The sequence below is a fragment of the Equus asinus genome, chromosome 2 (assembly GCF_041296235.1).
Source record: "Equus asinus isolate D_3611 breed Donkey chromosome 2, EquAss-T2T_v2, whole genome shotgun sequence".
Classification (NCBI taxonomy): domain Eukaryota; kingdom Metazoa; phylum Chordata; class Mammalia; order Perissodactyla; family Equidae; genus Equus; species Equus asinus.
In genome coordinates, this window is record NC_091791.1 from 112,729,233 (window position 1) to 112,742,690 (window position 13,458).

At 52.6% G+C, this 13,458-nt stretch overlaps 1 protein-coding gene across 2 annotated transcripts in view; it reads left to right on the forward strand.

The window, feature by feature from the left end:
• The first annotated feature begins 1,165 nt into the window (after window positions 1-1,165).
• ALDH1A3 (aldehyde dehydrogenase 1 family member A3) overlaps window positions 1,166-13,458 on the forward strand; it is a 36,950-nt gene continuing 24,657 nt past the window's right edge. Inside the window, exons 1-4 of one of the 2 annotated variants that reach the window (XM_014854208.3) lie at window positions 1,166-1,412; window positions 1,747-1,989; window positions 7,021-7,125; window positions 9,135-9,275. In XM_014854208.3, the coding sequence (XP_014709694.1) occupies window positions 1,891-1,989; window positions 7,021-7,125; window positions 9,135-9,275 (345 nt within the window). In that variant the 5' untranslated portion in view covers window positions 1,166-1,412; window positions 1,747-1,890. Of the gene's footprint in view, window positions 1,413-1,746; window positions 1,990-5,364; window positions 5,658-7,020; window positions 7,126-9,134; window positions 9,276-13,458 lie in introns of those variants that run through there. The other variant, XM_044762923.2, reaches the window with a different exon arrangement.

Here is a 13,458-nt window from a genome sequence, read left to right on the forward strand (position 1 = left end):
ACAAATTTTCAGATTTTTATTTATTTATTTTTTGCCTTGGCATGAGTGACATAAGTTCAACCATCTAGGATCCCAGAGACTCTTGGAACGGGAGTTCAGTTTGAAAAGCGTCTCTAGTTGCAGCCTCTTGTCACTTGGTGCACCCACAGGTCTTGGTCCCTGGCCCCGGGGCAGGGAGGGTCTGCTGCCAGACCTTGCAGGCCCTCCTGGGCCCAGGCACCCAGATGCTGGGGCTCAGCATCCAGCCAGGGGCCCTGACATGAGACATCTGCCCACATGTTCCCAGGAGACCTGAGTGGGGGCCGTGGGGCCAGCAAGGCAGGACAGGGAGCCCAGGCGCTGGCAGGAGCAGCTGGGGAAAGAGGCCTCGTGGCTCTGGGACTCATCACTGTCAGCGAGCCTGGCACGGAGGACAGAGTCACTGATGTGGGGCAGCCCTAACCCATTCAGGCGACCCATTATCCTTTTTCCCTGCCTCACCTGCGCATTCTAACACATAGCAGCATAGGATCCTTTCATCCCCAGAGGACAGGTGGTCTCATAAGGGGTTTGCAAAAGCTTAAAAGCTTATTCTGCTATCCAGAAGGACCCTCAGCAGCACTGCAGTGAGGAAGGAGACAGGGGACAGAGATAGACACTGAGACCCCCAAAACAAACAGAAGGAGCCTCAGGACAATAAGGCATGCCCCCACTGCTGATTGCTAGAGATCATTCACAGAAGGAAGTGGACTGAGGGCCGGAGCCTATCTGGGGATTAAACCACTGCTTTTGTTCTCGATTTTGCTCCCCACATCATTGTTCTGGAAACCTGAGGGGTGATATGCAGGAGTCGCTTCTGCGTCACAGATGGGACCTGGGCAAGGCCCTGGGATCGGTGGAGGTGGAGCGTTTCCCAAAAGGCAAAAGAAGAGGAGCTGGCCGCGCCTCTGCTTCTCTGGGAAGTTATGAGCAACCTATGGAACAAAAGCTTCAACTCCTAAAACAGAAAGCTGCAAAATCTCGTGTGCTTTCTTTTTCTCATTTTAAAAAACTGAGGTATAATTTATGTATTTTAAAAATCAAAAGAATTGCATCCCAGGGCCCCGGGCTGGAGGGCTGTGTGCGCCTGTGAAGGTGAGAGGCCCAGGCGCAGCGGGCCGGACGCTTTTCCTTCGCCTTCTGCCCCTCGGCGTGTGAAGCCCCAGGGCCCGGGGAAATTCCGGGTCAGCCGGGCCCAGGGCGCGCCTGCCTACTGTCCCACCTCGGGCCGAGTGGGGCCGCGGAGGGCGTCCGTCCCGCGAGTTTGGGACCCGGCGGCCGGACTCTCGGCCGAGGCGTGCGGGCAGCGACGGGGAAGGCCCCGAACCTGGGCGCGGCGCAGGGTCCCCGGCGGCGGGCGCGCCTTCCCGAGCGCAGCGCGCCGACCCAAGTTGGTGAGTGCGCGGAGCGGCGGCGGGCAGGGGGCGGCAGGTGCCGCGGGCGAACTCGCCCGACCTCGGGACATCGGGGAGAGAGCCGGGCGCCGCGGCCCCCGCGCCCCTGCTCCCTGCCCCCTGCCCCGGCCCGCTGCCCGAGCCCGCGGACTTCCGGGGCCCGGCGGCGCTTCGGGAGCTCCTCCAAGGGCAGCCTCCGGGGCGGGGGAGCGCGCGGCGCGGTGGCCGGGCGGGGGGTGGCCGGGATCCCGCAAGGGCGGCGGGCGAGGTGGGGTGAGGCGGACCGGCCCCCTCCCCTCCCGCCCTCCCTCCCTCCCTTCCTCTCGTCCTGCAGCCAATTAGACGGCCCCCTCGGGCGGGAGGCGTGGGGCGCTCCATAAAGCGGCGCGGAGCTGTCACCCCGCGAGCAGGCTGCGCACCGCCCAGGCCGGAGCCGGCGCGGACTCGGGCGCTTCGGGCCAGGGAGCGCGGAGGAGCCATGGCCACCACGAACGGGGCCGTGGAGAACGGGCAGCCGGACAGGAAGCCGCCTGCCCTGCCGCGCCCCCTCCGCAACCTGGAGGTCAAGTTCACCAAGGTGAGGTGGGCGCCCATCCCGCTCGACGGCCTCCTGGCTCTGAGCTAGGCTGCCCGGCTCGGGGTGGCGGGGACTAGGGGCCCGCATGCCGGGAGCCCCGGCGCTCCTCTCCGAGGGTGCCGGGCGCTGCGGGCGACATGCCCGCAGCTAATTTCGCCCGGAGCTCCCGTGACCCAAGCCGGGTCTCCGGGCCGGGATTTCCCGAAGCCGCGTCCAGCACAGGGCATCCTGCGCGCGTCCATCCGGTACCCCGAAGCGGACTCCGCGATCCACATCCCAAGACGGCTTGTCGGGCGGCGGAGCTCAGCGCTTTAAGCCTCGAAGCCGAGCCAGGGGGGCTGGGCAGCGCCCGCGCGGTGCCAGGCTGCAGCCGGGCGCGGCCCCGACGTGCCCCGCAAGGCCCGCTTTGAAGGCGAGCGGCGGTGCGCGGCCGCGGTGACTCGGGCGCGGTGGTCTCTCTGCAGACCCTGCGACTTGGCTTCCACGGCTGAACGGGTCGGGCTTTGGGAGGGTCAGAGGGTGCCCGGGAACGCCAAGAGCTGTTCTGAGAGCTCAGGCTACATCGGGGACGCTGCAACAGGGGGATTCCAGAAACATGTCATCAGGAGCAACGGGAGAAACGTCTGGCACCTTCTGTGCTGAGCTTGTACCCGGCTTACCAGTAGAGCGAGGAGAAGTAGGAAGGTGATCGCCGGTGACACTTTTCCGGAGCCCAGAGGCCCTGGTGTTGACAGACGAAGAACGCGATCCCAGATGGTCTCAGATCTGGGCCTAGGAAGCCGCGGGAGGCAAGGCCCCCTTGCGCCTCGGAGCCACGAGGCTCTCTGCCTTTTCGCGCTGCCGGCCAGGGGACTGGAGGGTCGGTACAGCAGTGAGATCACCTGCCTGGGGCAGAGCCTGAGGCGGCAAGGCCTGAGCCCCGTCGTCGCTCTCTGAGCGCGTCCCCTGGGGGACAGCCTGAGGCTGTTTGGAGGCCGTGGGCTGGAGCTGGGGGCACTTCAGGGGTGCAGGCCGACAGCCACGGCTGGCTTCACTTTCCCCGACTTTGTCTCACTTTCCCCGACTTTGTCTCCTTTTATTTTTGCATCTAATCCATAGCCCCCAACTCCAGCTGACACAGCACTTAGAAAATTCCCCCATCAATTTTACTTTCAAAAGTAGCAATTATGTCTCTCAAATAATTTTAATCAAGCAGAGAAAGTTGCAGGCCACTATGTGTGGCCTTCAGATTTTGGTCTCTTGGCACTTAATGTCGGCTGGGCCTCTGATCATATGACATTTAAATTAACTGTTTTCAGAGGGCTCTGTAATCAACAGAGACACTTCACCATAATTGCTAGAGATTATTTTTAATGTAGTTTCCTTAGTAGTATCGGCTTCAGAGCGAAAATTCCAACACAAATTCTGGGAACGGTGAGAATAGTACCTAAATTTTTAAAAACCCTAACAACTTGCCTGTTGGTGGTGGTAGTGATGTTTTGTTTTATAGGGTTTTTAAAAACAATATAAAAACCAGAAATTACACATATTCTTGTCCTTTTACTTTTTACCTTTTTGAGTTCCATCAGAGCAATACAGCAACATATGGAAAGTTTCCCTCTTTCTCTGCAATTCTTTATGGCCCTTTATAAGTGTAAATACAGCCTATATAGAGGAGGACTCCAGCAGAATCATGGAGCTGCGACTGGTGTCTGTTGTCTTGCTGTGGACCTCCTCTGCCCGGTGGAACAGACCTGGGTGTGTGGTTAAGGCATAGGAAGGGTGATGAGATGGAGCGGGCCGGAAAGCCAGGATCCTGAGCAGTTCCCAGGTGATGGTGGCTGCAATGGCCTGACACCGGGCCACACGGTACTCCCTCTCTGAGGAGGGCGAGGCCTCTGCCTGCTCTGTCCTTTCTCTGGGCCCACCTCTCCAGAGGCCTCTTCCAGCAGTTGTGGGGCGCAGGCAGCCTGTGTCGTTGTGGCTGAGGGTGGGCAGCCGGTCAGAGCAATGCTTGGGGAGCCTGTGTCTGCAGAGGCAGCCGACAGGGCCGAGGAAAGAGCCGGAAAAAAAGAACTGCAGAATGGAGGCCCAGGGTGGGCAGTCGGGAGGGTGGAGCATGTGAACCCATTATGATCTGTTACTTTTCAAACCTGACTCATGGCGCTTCCTGCTAAAGGAGGACATGCCAGAGATGGTGGGTCTGAGTCTCAGCCTTGGGGGTGCCATTTCCCGGGGTAAGTCCACTTTCCAGAAGGACAACCTTGTCCAAGCTCCTTCATTTGTTGTCACATTTTAACATTGGTTTCGGCTGTGTGATTCTGGTGGGGAGAGGGTCCCCCAGAACCCCCACACAGATCTCAGAGGGTAGTGGCCCCTTTCACTTTAGGGGGCCCTGTCCTTTCCTTATAAAATTTATTCTAGTAGCAGACATTCTCTTTGACATTTTCTAGTTCATTAAAACACCAGTTTTTAGGATCTCTTTTATGAAAAATAAAATTCCCTCAAATCTCCTTTTCTGAAAACATACTCCTTTTGAGTTTAGCTGGGGTCCATGGCAGTTACGGTAAATGGCATCAGCACCTTCATCTCCGCCGCGGATGCCCGGCTCCTCAGAGCAGCTGTGGTTTTCCAGCTCAATCCGGAGGGCACGCCATTCCATTCCTCCAGTAACATGTGAATTCTGTCTACAGATTAATGTAACTTAATTTTATATCTCTGTAAGGTTTGTTTCATACCAATTCACAAGCCAAGGGGAACAGTTCTTTTCTAGACCCATTTATCCTGATTTGGTGTTCAAGACAGTACAGCCAGCATAACTGGTAGGCCACACCACAGACCCCTTCCTTATTTCTGTTTTTGTTTTGTTTTAGTGGAGAGAAAATCAACAGTAGAAACCGCTCACAAGATTTCTTACTAGAGTAATATAAAGAAAAAAAAATTGCTAAATTAGAAACATTGTGATGGGAAAATATGGTTAGAGTTGAGCAGTCTGAATTTTTTTTTAAGTTGCTGGTTAGAAAGGACTATGGATCAATGTCATGAACGACCAAGCAACATTTTTTTTTTGGAGGAACATGCTTGGAGATGAAGTGTAACAGACATCCGATCATTGCAATCTGTTTCCATCCCCTTATTTATATTCTCTTCTACCACCTTCTCATTTTCCCTGCCCCTTGGAATTGATACCAGGAAGGACCTAGAATCAGCAGTTTTCACTGACAGTCTCTATTATCTAACCCACGAAATTTCATCTTCCGACAAATGGGCCTCTCCTCCTGGCTGCACTTTCCTCCCCACTCTAACTCAACTCCTCTTCTCAACTTATTAATTTCTCGCTGTTACCAAGTGATTGCTTGCTGGATGGCAAAAGTGAACTCTTGGATTTGGTTTCAGCTGGAAGAATAAACCTGTAATTGTAGCCTGGCCTTTTCCTCGTGCTTCCCTGGGGGCCTGGCCTCACGTTGAAGGCGCTGAGCTTCCAGAAGTTGGACGGGCACATCCCACGGGCGAGGGATGCTCTCAGCTCTGGATTCCACACAGGGGGTTGGGGAGAGTGCGCCCTGACCTGCCCAGCTGGAGCCTGCCTTCTGTGCTTCGACCCCATCAGATGCAGACTTGCCTGCTTTCTGGGGAACGTTATCAAAATGGTCTCCACCAGCAGCTTCCCAGAGCGAGCTTCCTTCCCGGTGAGCTTCACAGTTTTTGCAGGAGAGCCCAGGACAGAGAATGTAACCCAGCCGTGCACTGGATGAGACGACTCCCCTCTCCTCTACCTCACTGGAGAGTCAAGTGTTCCAAATGAGTACAGTTCACAGCAACTGAAATTAGCCCTTGTAGTTAACTCCTCTTTTAAACAACCTGAAGAGGAGCAAAAGATAGGCATATAGGTATAGAAATGGAATCTGATGAGCTAGTTTGTACTTAGAAATTAGTGATGGCATTTTATGAGATGGAAATGCTTCTATAGCATGTTGCGCATTTCCGAGACTGGAGTCTTTCCGACACTATGACGGGCTGTGAGGATGCGCCATCCCAAGCTGGTGCAGCAGGAGGCTGTCTGTCCTCTTGCCAGGTAGCCAGGACGTATCGGAACGCATTTTTACGTTATGTGTCACCTCTGCTCCTAGTTCTTTCCAAAACCCCTCTCTTTTAATGTGGCACTTTTCAGGCAGTTAGAACTTAGAGTAAACTAAGGGTAAATAGTATGCACATTTCAGCGTGTGGGCTTTGTGAATTCTTTTTAGTTTGCTCATGATGTCGTTTTATTTTCAATGTCTTTATTCTCAGCTGCGTTCTAAATAATTGAAGCTCCCACAACTGGGTGATTTTTGTGGGTTAATTCTTTGGTTCTGGATATAAACAATTATTTGCTATGTCTATTAATATAGCCAGAATATTTCCTAACCCGGATATTTATCTTTGTATTCCAACACTGGCTTTTATTAAGCCCAACGTGAAAATAGACATTTTTAAAGAGAATGGGGGAGGGGGTGGTGAAGTGCATTAATGAATACTGAGGGGTGACAGTAAGATCCTTGTATAGAGCAAGCTCTTCAGTCATCTAGCCGGGGGTTGTAGCAGGAAGGAGGGAGAAGGAAGTGCTCGCTGCTGACGTGCCCTTCAGGGGCAGGCAGATGGGTGGCACTTTGTATATAAACCTATTTAATCTTCCCCCAAACTCTTACGATCATATAGGATTTAACTTATACCCTTTATTAAACTATCTAATCAGCTATTCCTCATGAATCCATGTAACAGTTTAGAAAAAGAACATTTTAGAAAAAATTCCAAATGACTTTAGTTTTATTATGACAAAAAATAATTCTCTGAAAATGTATTGAAAGTCAAGAGACTTGGATTCTAATTCAGAGTGTGCTCCCGGCTGGATGTGTCGCTCTGTCCCCCGTCGGCGTCCCATCTATAAATCCGTGGGCAGGGGGCGGGAGCAGGTAGAGGGGGAGGACAAGACGTTACCTAAGGTCCTCAGCATGTTGGAATTATATGATTTTGATTTAAACCTAATGCATTACAACTTCCTTTCTTGGTTAGATATTCATCAACAACGAATGGCATGAATCCAAGAGTGGAAAAAAGTTTGCTACGTATAACCCGTCAACTCTAGAAAAAATATGTGAAGTGGAAGAAGGAGATAAGGTGGGTGCTTTTTTTTTTTCCTTCCTAAGTAATTCAATTACAGATAACTAAAGGATAAGGAAATGGTTTGGCTTAGCTACAAGACAGAACCGGCCCAGGCTTGGGTGAGGGCGGGGGCTGGCTGTTTCTCAGACGCACGGCCCAGAATGGGATCAATTAGGGATGATCCGCTGCTGAGAGTCGCTAGCCTTTGATAGCTATTTCTCTGTCTATGATGATGACCTCAGCTATCCTCATCACGGGGCTAAAGGAAAGGTTTTCATCAATTATTTGAACTGGAGGCATTAAAGAATCTTTCCAGAAAGTATTTCCGGCTGGTGTGTTTCACCAAATGCAGTGTTCTGGCAGGAGACACTTAAAAAAAAATAGGCTTGAAGGGAAAAAGACTTGCTAACCAAGTCAGGCAGGGGTAATAGTGTCACACAATTGCCACATTTCTTTTCTACCAGGCACTTAAATGATCATGTAAAGCTGTGGCCTTTATAACCTTACTTGATAATATAGGGTATAAATTATAATATCAGCTCTACTATATATATATGTATACGTAAAATACTATGAGCTGAGGGACTTCTGGATGTGTCCCTGATTCATGCCAAGGTCACAAAGTCTATTTGGCATATAAGTGCCATTGGGGGGAAGGTTGGAGATAAAGCTTTTCTAAGGAGAGAAGGGAAACAAAACGTAAACCTATCCTTCGACCACTGGAGCCCTGAGCCGATGTTCTTAGTAAGCGTGTGCGTGACACCGAGAATGAGAGGGTGAACGATGCGTGGAGCACAGGCTTGAATCTGACCCCATCGTGAGAGTTTTGTGATGGTGTGCAGTGCACAGTGGTTCCACTTGTACCGGCCCCCGCATGCAGCCCCTCCTGCTAAGCGCTGTTTACGAAGATAGTGGCACCGACGAGCTGCCGTGCCGATGTGAGGGGGTGGGGGGGCACGGTGCTGAGCAGGATTCCCAGTGGGCGATTCCCAGGTGCAGTATACAGGTGTCAGGGAGGAAAATGGACCCCTGCCCCAGGCTCCGGCTTTTCCTTCGTCTGGTGACTGCTCTGAGCACCAGAGACAGAGGCTGCCCTGTCCCGCAGCCGGAGGGGTCCTGGCCTCCACCCCAGAGCCTGGGACAAGGAATTCTGAGTCCCGATATTTCCCCCGTCAAAGCTTCCGCTCACCTCCAAGCACGCCTCGGAGACACGGAATCTCGAGGGACTGTCTCTCTTGACTGAGTCGGGCATCCACTGGGGAGAGAGGCTCAGGGCAGTCTGGGTGATGAGCCGTTGCTGGGCAGCAATCAGAACCTGGAGCACCATTTTCCTGAAAATAGGAATGGGTGATATGACTAAACAGCTCTCACTTTTTTCCTTTTAAGAAGGTTTGATTGTTAATTCTTCTATTAGCGCACAGAGGATCCAGCTCCTTGTCTGTAAAAAGGTGTGACAGTTCTGCCCCTATAGGGTAGGAGAGGCGGAAGGGAGAAAACAGTTCCTGGTCCCCGCCGTATGTGGACTTTGCTGATACAGTCGGTTCTGAGATCCAGAGAAGCACTCGTGGCCCCCTCTCACCACCGGACCACAGTTCTCAGCCGGAATAAAGTGCCAAGACAGACGTGTCCCCCTAGTTTGTGAACTGTGGGATTGTGAGCTAGCAAGTGGAAAACCTCTTCCTGCTTTGGTCACCAAGGAAAATACTTAATGGAGGTCGATTTTTTTGTAAGCTGTTTTAAACGGCTTTTATAATCAGAAAGGAAGTTCACACTTGGCCATTGTAGAAATCTTGAAAGAGACTTAAGATGTAAAGAAGAAGAAAAAGATCACTTGAAGGCCCCCAGCCATTTCAGCGATTTAACCCCCCACCTCCCCGAGCTGCTTTCAGCGTGCCCGCCACCCTTCCTTCCTCTGCCCCACGGCAGAGGCGGCATCTGCTGTTTTCTGCAACTGACGTCGAGCTGTCCCAAACGGCAGTCGCATCCAAAGGTGACACACTCTCTCTCTTGTTCTGGCTGCTCAGCCCGACGTGGACAAGGCCGTGGAGGCCGCACAAGCTGCCTTCCAGAGGGGCTCGCCCTGGCGCCGGCTGGATGCCCTGAGCCGCGGCCGGCTGCTGCACCAGCTGGCTGACCTCGTGGAGAGGGACCGTGCTGTCCTGGCCGTGAGTACATGCAGGCGGGGGCAGGTGTGGGACTCGCCGACCTCACGGAGGGGCCCGTCCCCCATGGGGTCCGGGAGAGAGATCTGGAGCGCTGGTTTGGTGTGGCGGTGGGTCTGTTCAGTCCTTTGGGGTGTAGCTCTCCGGCGGCAGGCAGGTGTCATGCCCCTGGACTTCGTCCTTTCATTTTGGAGGCAGACTTTTGCCCCATGCGGTACAGTCTCTTGAACAAGAAGTTGTCTAAAGGAAGTCATTTTGTCAGTGGTTCCCAGACTTGGGACATTCACAGACTGCTGGGGTGGCTGGGCTGTATCCTGGTCCTACCTGCACATTTATGAACTTAACTTTTTTTTTTTACATGAACTCCGTTTAAACTTAAATTTAACCTCATCCTAAGCGGCAATATCCATGAAATCACAGGTTTAATGTGCTAGTTGTATTTTTTCTAATACTTATTAAAATAAATGCCATTACTTAACATAGAAAAAAATCAACCCCATATAACTTAAAAATCACTGCTGTTTCACCCCTGAACTGGGCAGTGCAAGTGTGTGTGGAATGATGGTGAGGGAACAGTAAACTGGTTATAGGAAACCTCAGAGGATGAAATCCCAGCTCTGCTACTTACTAGCTGTGTGACTTTGGACCAGTTGCTTAACATCTCTGAGCATGTATTTCTTTAAGAGTTGTGAGAATGATCCAGTTAAAATCCTTAGCAGAGTCCCTGGCATGCAGCAAGCACTAAATAGATGATAGCTATGATTAGTAATAGCAGTCCTCATAATAATGCTATCCGAAGATGCAGGTTGTAACTCCAACTACATGCCCTTCTGGCCAGTAATTTCTAGGCACCTTAGTTCCTCCACTGCAAAATGGGGATATTAATTCAGCTTGCTGCATGAGGTTGGGTTAATGCCAGGAGATGGGGCTGTGACAACTTTTATAAGTGGTAAATGCAATATTTAAAGGCATCCTCAGACGTCCTTTGGTCTAACGGTGGGTGATCAGAAGAAATCTCTGGGCCACCTCATGCCTTGGGGTCTTTTCCAACCTACACACGCAGCCTCATGTGGCTCAGACTCCTGTTTAATACTTGCTCTAAACCTTCCTCCCTCCCTAGTCTGCCCATCCTGCATGTTTGTTCCGCATGCTCGCGAGGGCGGCTCCCTCCCAGGGTCAGCGTTTCACCCCGTGGAGCCTCTGGTTTCTTCCTGCAGTGAAAGCCAGCCTCAACTCTCAAGCTGCCAAACTGGCTTTTTCAAAAACATTTCTGTTTTCACCCAGCATGAGCTCACCAGTCTGCAATGTCCGTGTGGACTAGTTGCAGGCTGGAGAGGATGTGCCCTGGGCACCCTCCCCACCCTGTCCTCAAGTGTCAGCATCATCTTCGGGAGCAGTGGCTGCAAGGCCACCTTCACCGTCAGCTGCTGCATTGTCCCGGCAGGACTGGGCTGTGAGAGCGGGCACAGCCAGTGGCCTCTGTCATGAGGACCTCACTGCCCAGGAGAACTAAGATCCAGCTCTTTGCCAATCATGAAAGGACAAAAGAATTACTGGCAAATATGGTTTTTAAAGATCAGACCCTCCCTCTGCACCCCGATACGGTCTTCCTGCGTTTTCACACAGCGAGTGCTTCTCTCTGTCCTCTTCTCCTGCTGGCTCGCTGGTTTGTACAGAGCTTATATTGACTTCTGTGCTCAATATTTGGAAACAGATATGGGGAATCCAGCAGCCCACCTTTCTCCCCCTCACGGAGGCACCTGGACACAGACTCTCGCTCTTCGGGTGCCCATTGGGGGAGCCCCCAAATACGGGTTTTCCCTTTTTACTCTCTTTTCAACCTGAGCCCCACTCTGGGCCCCCTTATGTCAAGCCTCAGCACCCTGTGAGTCTGGGGGCAGGCTCCCACACACTGTTCCCTCATTCTTTCGTATCGGAGGGGTCCCATGTGTTAATTTTTCAGAAGGCATATTTTCCTCTTAAGATGTTAAAGAAAATAAACTTAGGAACAGCTGTGGTTTACTCGTGGTCCAGCCAATAACTGTTTGAAACTCCCAATCAGTAGCTAACACTTGACTTCTCAGCTGGATGCCTGTGTACTCATCTGCAAATCTTTTTTAACTTTTCTTTTTTTTAAGAATTTTCTGTCTAAACCTATCGTGACCCCATTTTGCCTGGACAGGTTCCATAAACCCGACCTGGCAAATTCATGTCGTCCCTCCACTAAGCAAACTTGCCCAAGGTAATAAGGGAAGATTGCCGATGCTTGTTGAATACACACCACGCACCAGGCTTGTTGTGGGCACTTGACCTCTCGTATTATTATCCCAGTTCAGAGATGAGTACACTGAGACCCAGAGAGGTTAGGTAACCTGTCCAGGGTTACCCAGCCAGAGATGCCCCACCTGCCCCATGCCCTGCAATGGCCACAATACTATGGTGCTGTCCCCCGCCTTTCTCTCCCTTTCCCATCCCAGAAAAGGGCCAAGAATAAATTCCTGGTTTCACTGACAGATGTGCAGATGCTGTCTGGGGCAGCGCAGCCCCGGAGACCTTTGGGCATTATTTGCAATTGTTGGATTTCCCCGGGGAAAATAAAATTTCCAAGTTGGAATGTGAGTCAATAGGAGCTGCAGGCACAGTGCCCTGATACCACGTTGGCCTGACTCGGTCTCTGAGCAGCATCTCCTGGGGGTGGGACACGTCCCAGAGCCATCCCAACCCTGTTGTCCTCAGCAACTCACAGCCCTGTCTCCTCGGTGTCCCCAGATGAGGATTGCCGAGTGTACCTGTCTGACCCCAAAAGGGAAGATAATCGTAATCCGCACAGCTATTACTTTCATGGTTTTAACAGTGAACGTGGCCCTTGCTACGGGCAGGCAGTGTGGATAGCACTCTATGTATGTTAACTCCTCCAACCCTCACTCCAGCCCTGTGAGGTAGGTGCTGTTACTATTATCATTCTCACTTTACAGCTGAGGAAACTGAGGGAGAGAGAGGTTCAGGGACTTGCCCACACCAGGGGAAGTTAGAGAATGCTTGGTTCATCCCTGAAACAAAAGTCAGACCGAGCAGCTGCAGCATCTTGCGTGGCCGTCCTACAATCTGTCCAGATGCGCATGTCCGGGGGCGGTGGCCTGAAGAACAGCCACCGTGCTGGCTGGAAGTTAGGTGTCCTGAATGCAGTGCTGGCCGTGCTGCTGACCCGCTGGGTGACCTTGGAGGAGTCGCTGGGATCTGTCAGCCTTGGCATCTGCCCCTTGAGCTGGGGACAGAGATGCCAAGCTCAGAGGCGGGGCACACATGGGTGTGCGCTGAGGGGCCTCTCTTCCTTTGTGAACCATCCTCTCACTCTCTCGACTCTGAAACAGGAATCCAGCCCTGGGCTGTGTCAGGGTGGCCACTTCCTGCAGAGACGGGTGACGGGCAGTTTCAGCGCTGGGCTCCACTGGGGCCGCTTGTCTGAGGGACAAAGGAGTTCTCTTAAACTCAGGCTGGAAATAGAAAAGAATCCCTGCCATTGAGAGCTGCCCACTTGCCCTGGGTAATCACCTCCCTCACCACCGAGGGCGAGTCTGCTCCCTTCCCACTGAGCATCCGGCTCCGCAGCCCGGCTGGGGAGGACTGTGTCTGTGCTGGTGCTGCAACCCTCCTGGGCTCCACAGCCCATGGGGAGGACTGTGTCTGTGCTGGTGCTGCGACCCTCCTGGGCTCCGTCACTCTTTCCACAGCGGCTCTTGCGCCCTCCCTTCTCCTTTGTTAGAGGAAGCCACCCCGAAGCCAGCTAACCTTCTCAGGGCCCCCTGGGACAAACCCATCTGGCCAGGTCACATGGCTGAGGCAACTGTGCTCCAGACAGAAGACCAAATGCGAACTCTGTCTCTATACTCCTTCCTACGAGGCTTCACATCAGCCTTGCATCCGCCCTCCCTCATGGGGACGCTGCCCGTGCTCTTGCCGACCCCCCAGCTTTGGATGTTTTGAAATAAAAGCGGTCCTTGACAGTCTAGGACAGGCCTTATTTTAAATTTCGTGCCTTGCTCTCTGAAGAGATACATATGACCGTGAGGTGAGAGAGCCATGTCCTGGGACCGTGCTTTCTCCCCCTGCCCACCCCCTGTCCCTAACAACCTGGCAGTTAAAAAGAAAAGAACCTGCATCTGAGACGGATGTCATCTTGTCATTG